The sequence below is a fragment of the Genypterus blacodes genome, unplaced genomic scaffold (genome assembly GCF_046128005.1).
Source record: "Genypterus blacodes isolate CSIRO-AG114 ecotype Tasmania unplaced genomic scaffold, CSIRO-AGI_Gbla_v1 ptg000003l_1, whole genome shotgun sequence".
NCBI classification, from domain to species: Eukaryota; Metazoa; Chordata; class Actinopteri; order Ophidiiformes; family Ophidiidae; genus Genypterus; species Genypterus blacodes.
In genome coordinates, this window is record NW_027466817.1 from 6,217,334 (window position 1) to 6,235,020 (window position 17,687).

General features: G+C 40.8%; 1 protein-coding gene across 1 annotated transcript in view; it reads right to left on the bottom strand.

Moving 5' to 3' along the window:
* Positions 1–97: 97 nt before the first annotated feature.
* Positions 98–17,687, bottom strand: part of si (sucrase-isomaltase) — a 51,764-nt gene continuing 34,174 nt past the window's right edge. The window contains 14 exon segments of the mRNA XM_076143095.1: positions 98–175; positions 3,015–3,185; positions 6,050–6,099; positions 7,769–7,857; positions 8,190–8,314; positions 9,480–9,536; positions 9,630–9,714; positions 10,442–10,590; positions 15,297–15,413; positions 16,103–16,137; positions 16,266–16,399; positions 17,004–17,142; positions 17,292–17,382; positions 17,498–17,611. Of these exon segments, the coding sequence (XP_075999210.1) occupies positions 98–175; positions 3,015–3,185; positions 6,050–6,099; positions 7,769–7,857; positions 8,190–8,314; positions 9,480–9,536; positions 9,630–9,714; positions 10,442–10,590; positions 15,297–15,413; positions 16,103–16,137; positions 16,266–16,399; positions 17,004–17,142; positions 17,292–17,382; positions 17,498–17,611 (1,434 nt within the window).

Sequence of the window (17,687 nt, forward strand, 5' to 3'; positions counted from 1 at the left end):
ATTCACTGTATATTACAATTTAGTGCAAAGGGTCCATTATGCATATGTACATTGATTATATATACCAGTAGAACAGACACACTTCATCTTGTATTGATTAGATGCTGGTCTTCCATGTCATGGTGAACGGTTGATCAACACGCACTGAGGCTGCGGTGGCGTCGACTGTCAGCGCCTGGAAACACAAAGAAACTACATGAGCTTGGATTTTTTTTAGGTTAATCTATTGTACAAAGGTTAACTGATGAATGTTGGCCCTGATACATAACATAAACTGGACCAGGGCTGTAATTTTCTTGTGTTGCAATCATGGGATAACTTTGGGATTCTTTACGCCCCTTTACCTGTTTGGTGGAGATTTAAAACAAAAGAGATGAAAAAAGAATGTGGCATTGGAAGGAGAGTCTATTGACAAATAAATGCCTGAAATCCCTTTGTAATCTGTCAATGCTGCCATAATATAGCATCAATTAAAACCTGCAAGAAAAGCAACATTCTGTGGCTAACCATAAATGGAAAGCTATTTATGTAATTTATAACATTACATTACATTACGATCATTTGGCAGACGCTTTTATCCAAAGCGACTTACATTACATTACCACCCTTCGCAGAGGGGGGAGCAATTGAGGGTTCGGTGCCTTGCTCAGGGGCACCTCGGCAGGGACTCGAACCGGCGATTTATGATGAGTATGTTTTGTTCATTTATCAACAGATGCATGTAATTCCAGAATATAACACCACTCTCATACCTCACTGTATCTACATGACAGCTGCTCACAGTTTCTGTCTAGTTGTTACCCTCTCACAGAATACTTAAAGAGATCAATTGTGCTAAAAGAAACACTTAATACCACTCAAACGCTGTGTCATCCTTATTCTCCCTCTCCTCTTCTGTCCTCTTCTTCCCCTCTACCCATTGCTCATTCTCCCTGTTTATCTTTCTTCTCTCTTCCTCTCTCCGTCTTTTCCCTTTGATCCTTTCTCTTTATCCTCCTCGCTCTGCCCTTTCTTCCCCTCTTCACAAAGACAGACAGATCATTTTCTCTGGCCGTCCTCTCTCTCTCACACAGAAAATCCCTCTGTCATTCTCATTTTCTCCAGTTGCCCCCCTCTCTTCTTACATCTCCCTGTCATCTCCATGACCAGTATAAATGTAAGGCTTCCAGCTTTGTCACCTATAATTATTTATGGCGCTCTGCAGCTATCAGTTCCAAGCTCCTGATAAGTGCAACTGAGTACAGCCCAGACAGGAATATTTGATCTCAGGTCAACTGAGGGCAGGGAACAAATGTTATCCTTTCAAATGTGTCCCCTTCTTTCATTTCTTTATCTGTTTTGTAGTTTATCATGCTCATATCATGGGATGTATCCCTTTGGGAGTCTGTTTGGAACGCTACGCTCATTATCTTTTACATTCATCTCCACATTTCCAACATCATTTTCTTATCTCCTGGGATTCTTCTTTCCTCTTCTGATGGTACTGTCAACGTCTAAGACATCTAGTGCTTATAAAGATCGTCCTTCAGCCAAATGACCTGAGTTCAACCCGCAAGTTGGCAAACATCCACCATCCTGAAGTGTCCTTGAGGGAGACAATGAATCCATACTTGCTCTAGCTGAACCGCGTAGGCGTAAGCGACCAACCAACCTCAACCTCTGACCTCCTTGGAAAAGAACCAGTGCAGACTCAGATACAAATGCCTTTGAAGTGGACAACCACCACACTGACAGGGACAACCATGTCTCACAGACTCTCAAAATCAGCACCATTCATCCAGTGAATAGCCAATGATGCAACATGACACATCCTGGTTTCAAGGAGTCTAGAATGGTAAAAGCTAATTTGCATTGTTTTTTCTATTGCATCTCTTTCTAGGCAGATGACAGACAGAAAAGCTGCTCTGAAGTATCTGTCCAGAGTCAAGTCTTGACTGTTTTTTTCTCATTGCAGAAAATCCACATCAGGATGAAATGCAGAGTGGACTCGAGCTGTTAGATGACAAATGGTTGCACAGCGGGGGTTGGAGTTGTGTGTTCTTATAGTGACAACTTCTTACTGGCAAGACATGCTCATTCAATATGGACGCTCTGGGATCTTGCATGTATGATAAGTTGTGATTTATATACATCTATTCTAGCATGAATATACAGGTTTGGAGCTTCTCATATTATTCCACGAAAATGTAGCCCAAAACCCAAATAAATCCACTTTAATATTGACATTTTCAGTAATCAGAGTAAAATACTCTTGTAAAGTAAAATATTCGTGTCACAATGTAATTGATTATATTCAGTGGTAAATCCGTAATAAGCTAGATGCTTGAGTATATATTGAAATTGGAGAGTTAGTGACGTGAGATTAAATAATGAACTATATTATGAAAGAATCACTAGGATACATTATTACCTAGAATGTTGTAGAAAGCTACATTGTCCCACATTGTGGTGTAGATGTTTTTAAAATCCTGATTGTGTCAAACATGTGAGTGCTGCTGCTTATGAGGGAAACACACAAACACACACACGCAGCCCTATTTGCCTGAAGCCATCATTTCATTGATGTTTTTGGGCTTGTGCTCCATTTCCTACGTATGCACTCATGGATACGCAGGGACTATCCACATTCAACATTCAACTATCTGATTGTATCTATTAGTGGGTTACTTCTGTGGATGATGGCTAAAATATTTCGACGTCTGTTTAATGGATTGATTACCATATAATTAGCTACAGACATTACTGTCCGGAGGGTGACCTCAGTGATTCCTGACATTTCAAATAGCACCAGCAACTAGCCAAGCTTTCCACAAGTCTAAAACACGTGCAAAAACAAATCTAAAATTGTTAGTGTGTTAACGTTGCATTAGGCTGACAAATTATATGTGAGACCAAGCAGTTAAGAATGATGAGAGTTGATGTGACATGCACTAAAAAGGCACAATAGCATACATCCTTCAGATTGAATAACAATATGGCCTAGAGAGCAGCAAACATCCCCAATTTCTTCTGACCTGAGTTGTAGTGTCGTGCTGTAGGACCAGGGAATGCAACTTTCCAGCCGCGTCTGTCAGGTCCACGCTTTGGATTTGTATGTTGCCGACGCCCCAAACCTTCACCTCGCCCAGGGTCAACTGGTCAACTGGTGCCAGGCCATTATTAACCACCTTACTGGACAAGGAATTCTGGAAGGAAAAGGAGGAGGAGAGTGGCAGTAGGGAAGATAAGATATAAACAAGGACAGCGACACAATGTCATCTTGATTCATCAATATCAACAAAACATAATTCTTAGTTTGGTGTTATGTGACAGCATAGGTCATCACATTTAAACCTATGCGATTGTTTATATAATTAGCTGAAATGTGCTTAAGTGTGCTGAGCCATGCAGCGCCATCAACTATAATCTCCACTTTCATTCTATGCCTCATCTCTCACTGCGTGAGATTTAACATTCCAGTGTATTTCTACATATCATTAGTTTTATACTCATACACATTTTTTCCCCAGGGCTGGTATTAAGCAATAATCTGATGCAATAGTCTTAAATCTGTATTTTTATCATAATGTACACATGGATACACACACATTACATCCACACACACAGACACACACACACGCACACACACACACACACACACACAGACACACGTTGAGGACTATTTTTGAGGACTAATTTACTGTAAATTCGAACCTAGAAAATAGGTTCTTGTAGAAATGTGAGCTTGGTAAAATGTCCTCACCCTGCAAAAATTTCCTCACTCTGAAAACCCAAACCGCAACAATACAGGACCACAAACACACACACACACACACACACACACACACACACACACACACACACACAGAGAGACACATTCACAATGGCATACGATCTGCTAATCTGCCAGGCAGCACTGGCCACATTACCCAACTTATTCTCATCTTCTCACATCTGCCTGTTCACACACACATACACACACACACACTTTCCTCCCTCCTCTTGGCTGTCAGACAGTGTGCCTGTTTTATCACTGTGTGAAATTGCTTTGGGATGAGCCTCATGGTAGGCAGAGGACAGCCGCAGATGTTTGGCTGTGGTTTGGCCGTACGTGCGTATAAATGCGTGCGTATGTGTGATTATACATGTGAGCGCATTAATGCTGTGGGTGTGTGTGAGTGGCCGAGTGTGTGTGTTTGCTTGGCTGAGAAGCAAATGGGGCTGTGTTAGTCCCATTAGCACCAGTGATTAGTGTGTTTCTGTCCTGTCTGATTCAAAATGTGATCAAAATGCAGCTTGGTAAATGATTTATTTTCACTGAAGCAGCCAGAGTACCTCGGACACTGTAACACTCACAGTCAAATGGCTCTATTTTTGACTATTAGTCCTACAGCAAAGTAAGCTAACTACAGGATACATCCTGTGTATCCTGTAGTTAGCTTACTTTGTTCAGATTTAGGAAATAATATGATACAATGTTTAACTTAGTCTTTGATTGGATCTCTGTTCACACTGCACTGTGGCTCAGCTGTTTTCTTTGAATTTTCATTTCATTTTCATTTATTTTTTCTTCTTCTCTCAAAATATTTTCACTTTAAAATCCCTTTTTTGGTTTGTGGAACCTGAAGATCCATGGTAGTCGAGTGACACCGCAGAGGTTATGTTGATTTTCAGGGCATATTAGGTAACCAATGAAACAAGCACCCCAAACACATTGTGTTAGGCAGCCATCAGACAAATCACATAAACCCATTCCCTGTATGTTGAATTCTGCTCCTTTATATCAACATCGGCAAAACCAAACACACTCCTGCACTGAGCTTACAACTGTGTTAATACGTTCATGATAGAGCCCATAAGGCAGGAAGGAGATTGAAGAAATCTTGAACGTCTTGCATGTGTTACTTCACACTTCATGCTTGAATCAGCTGTTCTGATCTGGTAAAGGCCTGAGGCTGGAGTGGCACCCCGCACACTTTTCTTTTTTTCAAAACAGTAAGGCAACAGCCACAAAATGCTGACACAGAGAAAGATAAAGGCCGCATTATTTTGTGCCCTTTGAGTCCAGCATGAAAAAAAAAGAAAGAAGACGACACATATGGAGGCGCAGATGGCTGGGAAGACAAGGACAATATGGTTGTATGGTATGATACACAGCCAGAAACGTCATCTCAGTGATCAGCTGGGTCAAGACTCCTGAGTCATTGAATAGTGCCAGGATCAAATAAAACAACCACGGCGCAGTTACGGTGGATGGAAGCCATTTTGACAAGCATAATTGGGGAAGTCTACCGGGGGGCGCGACGTAGTGATGTTAAGAAATTGGCTTGTAAAACGAACAATCAGGCTGAAATTTGCCCTCAAGGCCAAGGTCAAACTCACAGCTTGAGACTGAACCACAGTGAAATGTCCAAAATCCTATCAATGACTCAGGATCATCCAACCAAAAATCCAGCTACCTGTTTTGCGTGATGTGTGTGTTTATGTGTGTGTATGACAGTGATATGCTGTAGCTGATGTGCTATTCTCCCCTGACTGCTAATATTGTGCATCCAAAGCAGTGAAAAGAACAGGACAGTAAAGTGGTTTTAACAAGCTAGTCTCCCCATTAATAACAAAGTTTCTGGCTTAGTCACCATGTTTGTGTTTGTAATTCCTCTATAATTCCACTCTAATTGTTTTGTATTAATCAAAACAACATTGTTAAAGACTTAAGAAGACGAGGTTGTAGTTTCATGAAAATCCATCTGTTCTTAGATACATCATAGTGGCAGTATCATTAAATACAATAATTATTCAGTGTCCCTGTGCTATGAGTTTGATACCTGTGTTAACAAAGTATTTCTAAAGTGGGAACATAGTTTCATCCAAAAGTGGTAAAAGCTTCATTTCAAATCACCGCCCCTCAGTCTGATGTAAATTCTCTGCTAAAGGTTTCCTGCAGTTCGCCTTCGACATCTGCCCACCGCAGCCCTGCAGCGGGTAACACAGAGCCTCATTCTCTGATCTCCCAGCAACACTTATGACGGTGGGATGGAGACCTGGCATGCAGTCGACCGTGTGAACTTACCGATGCCGCAGCCATGGAGGTCAGCAGGTATTCCTTTCGCCCGTATGTGTCTGTGAAAAATAAAAGACATTGAAATGAGATATTCAGAGAGGGGGGGACGGGCAGGGCAGATACGGAGCAGTTTGAGATGAGTTACCAGGTATGTGACTGATCATGAATGACACAGGGACAAAGAGGGAGCCGGCAATTGAATATGATAGAGTGGAGGAATCTGTAATTATACGACTGACCACAGGACTGAATTAAAATTCCTCAGACTCACTGGAAGTCACCACCTGATGGAATCGGCAAATTATACACTGATGACTCGCATACATAAATGAATGTTGGAAGGCTGCAGGAGAGATTGAATGAAGAGCTGATTGATAATATAAATGGATAACCGACTGCCTACTGACTGACTGTGAATGAATCATTAGTTACTGGTTGATTAAGTTAATGAATTCATTAATAAATCCTAGATTGAGAAAGTGTTTTCTGGGTGTGCATATTTCAAATGATCTGGAATTAGTTGAGTAATTAATGTCAATATATACTCATACCACTTCGGTACGCAAGCAGACAGGCACCCTCGTTCACCCTCTGATTTTTATGTGTCTGTGCCCATGTGTGTGTGTGTGTGTGTGTGTGTGTGTGTGTGTGTGTGTGCGCAGTAAGAGTTTATTGATTCATTTTATGGATGGGATTTATGCATTTATATATTTTGTGTTATTACGGATGCCAGTGCAGCTCTGGCAAAGGTGCATGAAGTGCATCCATCATCTATCCAGAGCTGCAGTGCGATCTACAATCATGCATTAGAGTCACACCTGTAGGGTATGGCAGGATGCATATTTTCTAGAACTGCCAGAGAACATTAAAAAAAGGAAAAAAAAGACAAGCCTCCAGACAAAATAACTGCCTGACTAAGCTGATTATACGCATGAATGAGTAAAGAATTTGCTGGTTGTGTGAACAGACGAGTGCTGCTTGTGTGAATGGGTAAACAGAGTGTGTGATGAATGAGTGACTGACAAGCAAGTGAGCGGTTGAGTCAGTCAGACAGTGAGTGACAGCAGAAACTATGGCTCAGACTCTGAAGAGGATTTCAAACACTCATAACTTCAGCGGGGCAGAAAACAGAAGGGAAGGGCAGATAATGCTGGTAAGCAAGCGCTACAGCAAGAGGCAAAGCCCACAAGAAGGACGTGGGGAGACAGACGGGGCGACGCAGAGGAGAGGAGTAAGGGAGCAGATAAAAGAGGAGTGATGGAGAGCGTATCTCCAGGCAGCGACACAGGGAATTACTGTAATAGTTTCTGTCACTCCCCTCTCGTGTCATCCTTCGTTCTCTCTCTATCTCTCCCCCCCTTTTTTGCTTTGTCACAACACAAACGCAGCTCTCAGGGAGGAGTGCGTTGCCTCGCAGATGCACTTCAGGGACCGACATTGTGTGTGCGTGTGTGAGTATGCATTTGCGAAAGGATCATAGAGAGAGAAAGAGAGTGAGAAAGTAGAAAGTGTTGGGGCAACCTTGTTAAGTTAAGTGTGTCTATATGATCAAATAATAAGATGCATTCATATGCTGTAAATGTTTGTATGAACACATTAACTTTCGCCATATTCAGTATAATAACATCATAACAGTTAAATGACTCTCTCTCTCTCTCTCTCTCTCTCTCTCTCTCTCTCTCGCTCTCTCTCTGTGTATGTGTGTGTTTACTGGTGACCCATGCTTACCTATCCCTTCTCCATCATCCCAGAAGAAAGATCCTTCGGCGGTTCCACTGTCGCTCAGGGCAACGATGAGTCCTAAAGGATTCCTCCGACTACAACAAACCGATAAACAGGTTATAACAGATCGCTAAAAGCACTATTAATGTTCCTGCTGGGGTAGTGGGGTCCACATGATGTCACTACTGCTGAGACACTCATCACAGACACCCCTTATTATCTCCATTTCCCCCATCCCCCATAGCCATTTTGATCAAAACTGGTCAAACTTCGGTCAAAACTGGCACATAACCTTGACAGTGACCAGAGTGTGGCCCTCCTGCAGTCCCTGCTGTGTGTGTGTGTGTGTGTGTGTGTGTGTGTGTGTGTGTGTGTGTGTGTGTGTGTGTGTGTGTGTGTGTATGTGTGTGTGAGTCTGTGCACATACCTGTAATGTGTGTTGTTCTCTGGTTTCTGCCAGGGTAAGATGTATCCTCCTCTGATATGAATGTTAATCTTCTCCAAAGGCGTTGGCATAGTCACGTATTTTCCACGTGCTTCAATGTCTTTTGTCTGAAAAAAACATGAATTGCTATTAATTACAATAATTACTACAGAGGGATAAATAATGTGGACGATTATATTTTAATGATTTTCTTCAGCAATGTCTCTGGATTATTGGATTGAAAATTGCAGCATTTTCACAATTGCTTTCCCAGTCTTTTCTATTGCAACTTCTACTTTGTATACCATGGGGGGCGAGTTAAATGGAGGTTACAACTCCTTCCTTTCCAACACCCCACATCTCCTTGAAACTGTTGTTTGTTGTGTTATGTTTGGCTTTAGGATGCCGTCAAACAGATGGGGAGCCCCCTAGCTACAGAGCGACAGAGCGATTGGTTGTTTGTTTGTCATCAAGGCCCCTGCTGCAGTTGTTGAATTGCAACTCCTTAATGATGTTGTCAAAGATGCTGCTTGTTAATGTTGTCAGTTGGGTTTTTGTTTTCGTGTTTCATGTTCTCACTCGTGCTGTGATTCTGCCTACTTCCTTCAGCTGTAACTATTATTAGTTTTAGATGTAGCTCACCTCAGCCAAACTCAGATCTAAGTCATATGTCTTGACGGGTTATATTGGGAGGTCACACACTTATCAGTCACATATGGATGAGCTATGATTGTGTCCGTCAATCAAAGATACTGATGCTTTTGCTGTCCATTATTGTGGAGAAATTAAAACTTCAACTTCATCCAACAGGCACTTGATGCACTTTCAAAAGTCAAGGATTCCCATTGTGCTTACGTTGTAGAAATGATGCAAGCAGTGCCAGGATGTATGAACTAGTGTTTAAAAAAGGCTCCTCCAGCCAAGTTGGGGGCAGCGTGTACATTTTTCTGCTAATCTGCAGACCACATACAGCGTTGTAAAAGAAATGGAGCAGTTTTGGGGTAAACAAATGGCAGAAAACTCAGGAAAAACAAAGACAAAGGTGGATGCGACTGTCCACATGAATAAACTCAAGCTACTCCTTCACCCGATGGAGACAGCTAAAAACTAATGTGATGTGCCAAAGAACCCTTTGAACTAGTGGATTGTGCCACCACCTCGCTATGACAGAAAACAAAAGGTCTGTCACTCAGGGTACACCGATTTTGTTTAATGCAAAATGCTGTTAATCAATTAATCAATAATTTGCCTTAGTGCGTGTTAAAACAAAGTTTAATGTAATGATTGACTCACCGTGTGGTAGTCATACCAGCGTGCATCAGGAAAATAGCCAGTCACATTTTGCGCTCCCTGTCAATCACAAACACATGAAATGGTCATGTTCACTAAAAAGTATTGGTATACAAAGTATGTATGCTTGTGTGTTTGTGCTTGCATGTGTACCTTGTCAAGGGCAGGGCTGATAAGCAGGGCAGGTCCCCAGAGGAACTGTTTGTGGATTTGCCATGTTTCTTTGTCGTTCACAAACCTATGACACAGCAGCAGAAATACCATTAAGCCCCAATTATGAAAACGTTAGAAACCTATCATAGTGAATTTTCATGCCAAAACTGTTCCAAGTACTCATTCAGAATTCAATGGCTTAATAATGCCTGGCCAAATAACTGTGCCAGCTCCTTAAATACCGCGGGCCAGTCACTTAAATTGATAAAAAAAAAAAAAAAATCTCTTTTGATTAAGTTGTAGAGATTGTCCTCTGGAAACTGCCAAATTCAGTCCCCATCTTCTGCAATCTTTCTTTTTTCGTCTTCAAAATTCAATTGAGCAAATCTGTCATAAATCAGCTCTGCTCATCTCTATTGCACTGCTAAATTCAAGGTTTTGCATGTAAAGGCAATTTTTTCCTTCAATTATACTTACATGGGTAGCTAATAAACTGGGCGGATTTATGGCTTTGATGGTAACGCGTTCTTACTAGTTTAAAATTAGTCGAGCATTAAAACAGAAATGTGCTGCAGCGCTTCCTTTTCTTCGTAAATTGATTTTTGGTCCAGAAACCACAAAATGTGATCTTCTGCATACAAATGAGAAGCAATTTGGTATAAAATCATGTTATCCAGCCAGCAAATGGGGACAGAAGATCCACCCTGGCAAAAGTAAATGACTTGATTAAATGATTAAATGTAATGTTTCAGTCATGCCGTTAACAGAGAAGATTATGTGAATGCAAGTGTGTCTTGTGTGTCTGCACTTACTCATGCAAGAGGGGTCGGACTACTGTGCTTCCTTTAACATGAGCCTCAAACATTAGTGTGTAGAGGTATGGCAGGAGAGTGTAACGAATGTTCAGGACATCACTAGACGCTTTGGCAAATTCGGGACCCCAAGAAACGGGATCTTGTCTCTGAAACACATCATGTAATAAAATAAATAATTAACATGCAACAATTATATCTAGCTTTGCCTAATAGTGCATAAAGCAACATACTTCTAATTATGATTTCTAATACTCTATTACTCAAATATTTGCTAATATGTCTTGACTCATAATTGCAGGTGGAGCAACAAAATAAATAAAAGTGGTTCTCAAACTGTGGTAAGTGAGCATGGGTGGTACCACCAGTGGCCCCTTACGATGGACTGCTACTATTAATAATAATAATAATAATAATAATAATAATAATAATGATGATGATGAGGTTGATGTGAGATTTATGGTACAGTTGACGGCTTACAGGCTGTACTGGTTTGCTCAGGGGTTTTACATACAACAGCAACAAGTGTTTATTATTTTAGCTGCTCAGTCACTATACGCTAACTTAATGGAGCAACAAATGTCAGTGGGAAAAAATGAATTATTTATCACCTCATCATGATGTTTGCAGTATGGAAGGTTACTTATCGAGGGCTTACAATTGACTACATCATGGTGAAATGACAACAATCTGCGCCACAAATATTCAAATAGGCTGTATGTATTCAAACTAATAAATGATACGCAATACTTTACTCCATTTATTGCACTGACATTTACCGCCATTTAATTGGCAACAACTGTATTATTCCTTTAAGAGACAATGGCAGTTAAGGAGGACAGGATGTACCGCAATTTTGTAGATATGGGCCATTCTAAATGTAACAGGTCCTTTTCTGGAACTGTAATGAGGACAATAATCAGGCTCACAGGACACAATCACACACACTGAGCTCCATTCTGACTATGGCTCGCCCACAATTCTCAGTGAAAGTATGTCTTCACTATATACTTGTTCCCATGGGTCTGTGTGTGAGGAGTTGCAAGCTTCTCTGTGTGTGTTTCCTGTCTTTCTACTGAAGAAAAAAGGATATAATCGTAAAAATCATAATAGAGAGCAATAAAATGACATGCATTTTACTCCCAGCTGCAATTTAGCCAGGTCAGGTTTGAAATGAATTACTAGCTGTAGCCCAGTGGTTGCTAAGTAGACCAAAGAGCACATGATTGAAGACAGAACAATTCCATTATTCTATGACCGAAGGGGTTTAACAAGGTTTTCGTTTTATTTTAAAATGAAATTACATGATTATAATTATCTGGAAACCCAGGATTTCCTCGACCTGCCTCTTTCGTCAATAACCTTTCTTCTTGCACCTCTATGCCTACAACGAGACATGTTAATAATTCAATTATAATGTTGAATTTTGTGCATGTATAGGTGTGTGTGTGTGTGTGTGTCGGAGAGAGAGAATGAACAGAGCAAAAACAGTGCAATGGGGGTGTTATGCTGCTACAGGGTCGTGGTGATGAGACGATGATGATTTGGGGCTCTTTGTGGCTGAGGATTGTACAATGGTGAAATATTATTTAGCAGTGATCATTTCTCTTTCCTCTGTTTAGTGTCTAAGATCTCTTAAACCTGATGTATGTTTGATGAGTAAATGGCTAAATGGCATTGCATTGTCCAAAAAACGAGCCAGGACAAACTCAGCTCATCTAAATGTGATTGATCAGTTATAGAGCATCTGGATTTGGACAGCAGAGGACAAGTTAGTTTTGCGCCCCCAGTACATTTATTGAAGTTGTTGTGTCCCATTTTAAAGTTTTTATTTTTTTACTTAATTTAAGACTTGTGTCACAGGACAGGAAGACAGTACAGAGACACGTCACGTGAGATTCATGTCTCTCTAAAGCAGAGAATTAGAATACATTTTTTGGCTGATTTGACATGTCCAGAGGAAACACAATAAGGCATGTGTCTCACATATACAGAAGCTTATTACCTTAACTGATTTTCATTGGCTTTTCCATGGCACACCCCTTACAATAACTAAGTAATGAACACGACATACAATCCTATTTGATTACTGCTGAGTGTATTTGCCAGATATGAATATGGATAATTATGGGGTTACTCACTGTTTAGAGTTATCAGAAATACTGAGTTATGATATTTAATTTGTAAGTGGTTGTAAGACTCAGACAATTAAAAAAATACTAACAGGTTTTCATTAGTGTGATCACAGCAGCGTGCACACTAAAGTGTCAGCTCAGAGCACCAGGTAGAATAATCCACTGCACACAGATGGAGGATTTTGGTGTTGATGATCTCATTACTTAAGGGGTAGCAAAAGGATAAGCTCATAAAAATGCACTTCTGTCCTAGAGAAGCAGAGAGAGAATCCATCTCATGAAATCATCTAAATTATGGTCACACCTTGTGTCTCAAGCTGTTTATAGACAGCTAGTTATGTATACACTGTGTATAGTCTAACACACTTTGAAAAAGGAAAAGGTTATCTGATGCTGTCAGCTTTTTTAAACCTATCCTCTATTCCCCTTATTTATCTGTCTGAGAATGTACTCCACTGCCTTCATCTCATAAATGTTTCACTTTTTGCTTTGCAATGCAGGTCTCACATCAGAAAAAGGAAATATATTTAGATCAACAATAGCGTGTCCTTTTGGGTGAATAACTGTTAGTGGTGCAAAAAGTAGACATCATTTACACAAATAGAAGGAGCAGCTTTAGCGAAAAAAAACTTAGAAGTGTATTATTATATAACTCATCCTTTTTTGTAATGCTGCAGGTGATTCATAGACTGCTACACCTGCACTAAAGTGTACAGTGTACCGCACCTTATGCACGTCAACCAAAGACTCATTTTATCATTTGACTTATTATATAATACTGTTTATAGCCATGAAAAGATATGATTATCTGGTAGTTCAGAAGAAAAAAACTCAAGCTAAAATGTAATTTCATCCATTTTTGTTGTTTCTTCTACATTCATCATATAAACCCACTTGAGGCTCTATTGGATAAAAATTACAATTTTTTGGGAACAGGTAAGTCAATGGGTTGCACTCAACTTAAGTCTTCCAGTGAGGAGTTTCCTGCAGGCAGACTGGAAGGATTGCAGTCTAAATGTGAGTGTTAGTGAGGATGATACATGATGCATTAGTTTGTTTCCATGTATCAAAGCTATGATGGACTAGTGTTCTTAACCCAATAAATTCTGGGATAGACTCCAACCCCCTTTTGACCCAGCACCGGATAAGCGATATACATAATGCATTGATGGATAGTAAACATCCATTAGTTAAATGTATAGAGCTAAGATAGCTATTTCCCTGCTCATACCTCAACAGTCCACGACTTACATGGCTGCATTTCAGAAACAACCTCGTGGTGGAAAATACCTCTGTCTTAATTAATTCCTTGTCGCTCTAATATGACTGTGGACATTGCAGTTTATTTGCTGGTGCAACAAATTCCTGTAGGTCAACAATGGAAGTCATGAGGCCAAAGAGACATAAGGCGTGACGCCACTCTGGGAATGAGTCTGCAAAAACTCTCCTCTCACCGTCCCCCTCTCCCTCTCCCTCTCTCTCTCTGCCTTCTCTGACCTTGTGAATTCTCTGCTCTGGCTTGTGGCGTTAATGCTTTGTTGTCAAATGCCTCGTTAAGCAGACCGGAGGTTACAGTCACTCACTGTCCTGTGATTGGAATAAAAACAGTTTTCACAAAAGATTACTTAACCTGCTGACCTTGAGTAACTTTTCAACATATAAAGCTTTCAGTCCTCCTCTTTTTCCATCCTTTGAACTGCTCTCATCTTCATTTTCTGACCTTGTCTCACATGTCTGAAAAACGACAAGCTGTTTTGTCCCCCCATTTGTCTCTTTCGCCTAATAGCTGCTATGGTCTTTATTTATTTCATCTCCTCTGTTAATTGTGTCCTGTCCTCTATCTGTTTCTCTCCAGCTGCCATTTTGTGTCACTCTCCTCCTCCGCCGCTCCTCCTGTCATTTCAGTGTTTTTTATATCAATTTTCTCCATGTTTACATACCCATTTGCAAAGCCATTATTAAATGATTGGAATCATAGGGTGGATGTGTGTGTGGAGTGGAGGTTACGTGGCGTGCAGTCGTGCCCGGATCACCTTGAGAATTCAATTATATCCGCACTCCATGCTGTTAAAAAGCAAAGACACAAGTGCCCTGTCTCGTATTGCAGATTCCAGTGCAGGGAAATCTCACCCGGTGGGATCGATCTCCGGACGGGCGTTATTGGATTTCTCAGATGTGTTCCAACGCTCTTAAAGGTCACTGCTAGAATGAATGCCAGCGACACTACACTACCAAACAGGTCTATATTTCTGTCTCTCTCTCTCTCTCTCTCTTCCTCTCTCTCTCTCTCTCTCTCTCTGTGTGTGAGTGTCAGACACAGATTAAGAGAGAGACAAGAATGAAAGCATCTTAGTTTGAATGTTATGAAAAGAGAAGGAACCCATAGTTGTAAATTCGTTTGGTGCAGCTATCTATTAAGAACTGCGGCCCTCTCTTCACCAGTCACAACATGACCACAGATCTACTCATCTCCAGAGCTACAAAGAGCGAGGGAATTGTTGCAGATAATCACGAAAATCGCCTCTCCAAACTCAAGCATAACTAGGTTGTTTGCCTTTTCAAACGGTTTGAAAATGTTGCTTTCAGTTCTGATAGGGAAGAGACTCAATTTACATCAGTTCAAGTAAGAATAAAAATCAGTATTTTTAGCAGAGTTCAGATGAGCTCCCTATCCACTACATACCCGTGTGTTTGTGTGTTGTGTATTTCAGTGCACTCACCCTGAAACCCTTGCCATTGTGGTTACGTGAGAATGGGTAGAAGGCGCCCAGCTGCATCCAGCGAAGACACATTTCATACTCAGCGTTACTGAAAAACCCACAAATATCTGCACCGGTCTGAAACAGGGACAGAGAGAGAGTATGTGCATGTGTTCTATGAGAGGGTCTCAGACATAGAAAGAAGAAAACATGGACAGCAGAAGTAAGTGATGCGAATACAAAGATTACGAGGAACACATTAATTCATTCATTTTTGCAATAATTATGTTGCTGTTGTGTCTTAAGTAAAACACAAAATCCCTGCCAGCCCGTGGACACTATTCTGCAGTTGACCCTGTGGACTGGTGGCATGCAAAAGACTTTATCCAAAGGGATCGATTAGATGTCAGATTATCATTATCATTAGCCGTTGTGAGAACATGAAAGGCGACGTTGGGATGGCAACGGAGAGGAAATGAGCGAGGGCAAGAAGGTCAGACAGTTTTTGTCAGGGAGTAAAATGACATATAAAGAGACGCAGACAAAGAAAGCTCAAAGGACAACAGCGTAAAAACACAAGTCGCATTTGATGCTACGCAACTAACAAACATTGTTATTTACAATGACAGACCGGCAGCAGGCCTCTGGACTGGGGCAGGGGATGTAATTAGATATGCTTCACATTGTATCTCAAGATGTCCTTTGATCAAAGGGTCCAGCAAACAAAATAACATCACTCAAGCCGCTGTAATCTACTTAGAGAGGACAAGGTCATATCAATAAGATTATGTCTTGTCAAAAAACCAAGTTAAGATGATTGTACTTACATAAGGGATGCCAAACAAACTGAACTCCATCATGCCTGCGGAAAAAAGGGAAAATATAAGAAATGTCAAACATATACTTTGCGAGGAGTTATCTTAGCCATCACATTGAATACCTGTTTTGATTCAAAAGGTAAATGTACTGTAAATACAAAATATACTGTACCTATGATGGATTTGTATAGCTGGTCCCAGCTGGCATTGTTGTCCCCAAGCCAATGCCCAGCCCATTTGCCACTGGAGGGGTATGTGGACCTGGTCACCACTACGCCTCTGCTGCCTGTCACATTCAGTAAGGCGCTGCACAGACAGGAGAGGATCAAATGTGAATAACTCCAAACATCCTGTATGTGTTAAACTTGTAAATCTTCCTACTGATAAAGTCTTAAAAATCAACCGCAAATCCCTTTATTAAAAATACCAAACAATTGTGACCATAAAATATTTGGGTTCTAATCTCCAGACTGCAATCTGGGCTGTGGAGAGAGTTTAACCACGAAGATCAATGATGTATTGCATTACATTGATCATTGTAAGGAAAATGATAAGACGATATGTTCAAATGTTTCTGCACACCTGAAGGACAACAGTTACCTTTCTCCTGTGGCAATTCCCTTTAAAATGAGTGACTGATCATATTTCCTCCCTCTCTTATCAACACATAAAACCATAAGCCATTGTTTGAATAATACAGTATGGTAATCACAATGCTTTATCTAACAGGTGAGGCAAGAGAATAAGAATTAATTATTCTCATGTGTTCTGATAGCTGTGTTTAGAGCGCATGACCACATGTTAACACCACTTTGCTTTGTACTTTTGTACTACCACTGTGGATTTTGGTTGTTGTTAATGTTTTAGTTATTGATTAGTATTAAAATTACACACACACACACACACTTACTCATAGGTGGGCTTTGTGTGGGACCAGCCATAGAGGTTGTGGACATCATAGTGTCTGACTGGTGTCCCATCACTGAGGAACTGTTGGCTGTTCATACACAGGGTCTTGTGGTTTAGGCCACGGCTTTTGGACTCCAAGGCTTTTAGGACACACACACACACACACACACACACACACACACACACACACACACACACACACACACAAACACACAGGGCAATTCTAAACATTGAAATTGGCAATCTTATATGGCTAAAATAGAATAATAGTGTTGTGTATTTCTTTTACGTGGCATATATGGGGGATTTTCTAAAAGTGGTGAACCGAGACACTGCTCTCCAACTGTGCCATGGACAAAACTGGCAGGTTCATTCATGTCCTACAGATGGATGAAAAAAAAAAGAGCAGGAGACAGAAGTGAAATGAAAAACGTGACTGAAAGAAAAATGATGTGAAACCATCAGGATTTTCTCTTCCGTGCACAGGTCACTCACAATCCAGAGGCCATCAAACTTCATCTTGTCATAAAAATCTTTGATTTCTCGAAGCCACCACTTGGCTGTGCGATTGCGGAAGAAGTCAGGGAATGCTGCAGGAGCCCTGTAGAGCTGGAATAGGATTGGAAACGAGCCATGTGATCAGTTAATTGAATGCTGAAAACATCACAGCCCTGGATATGTCCCA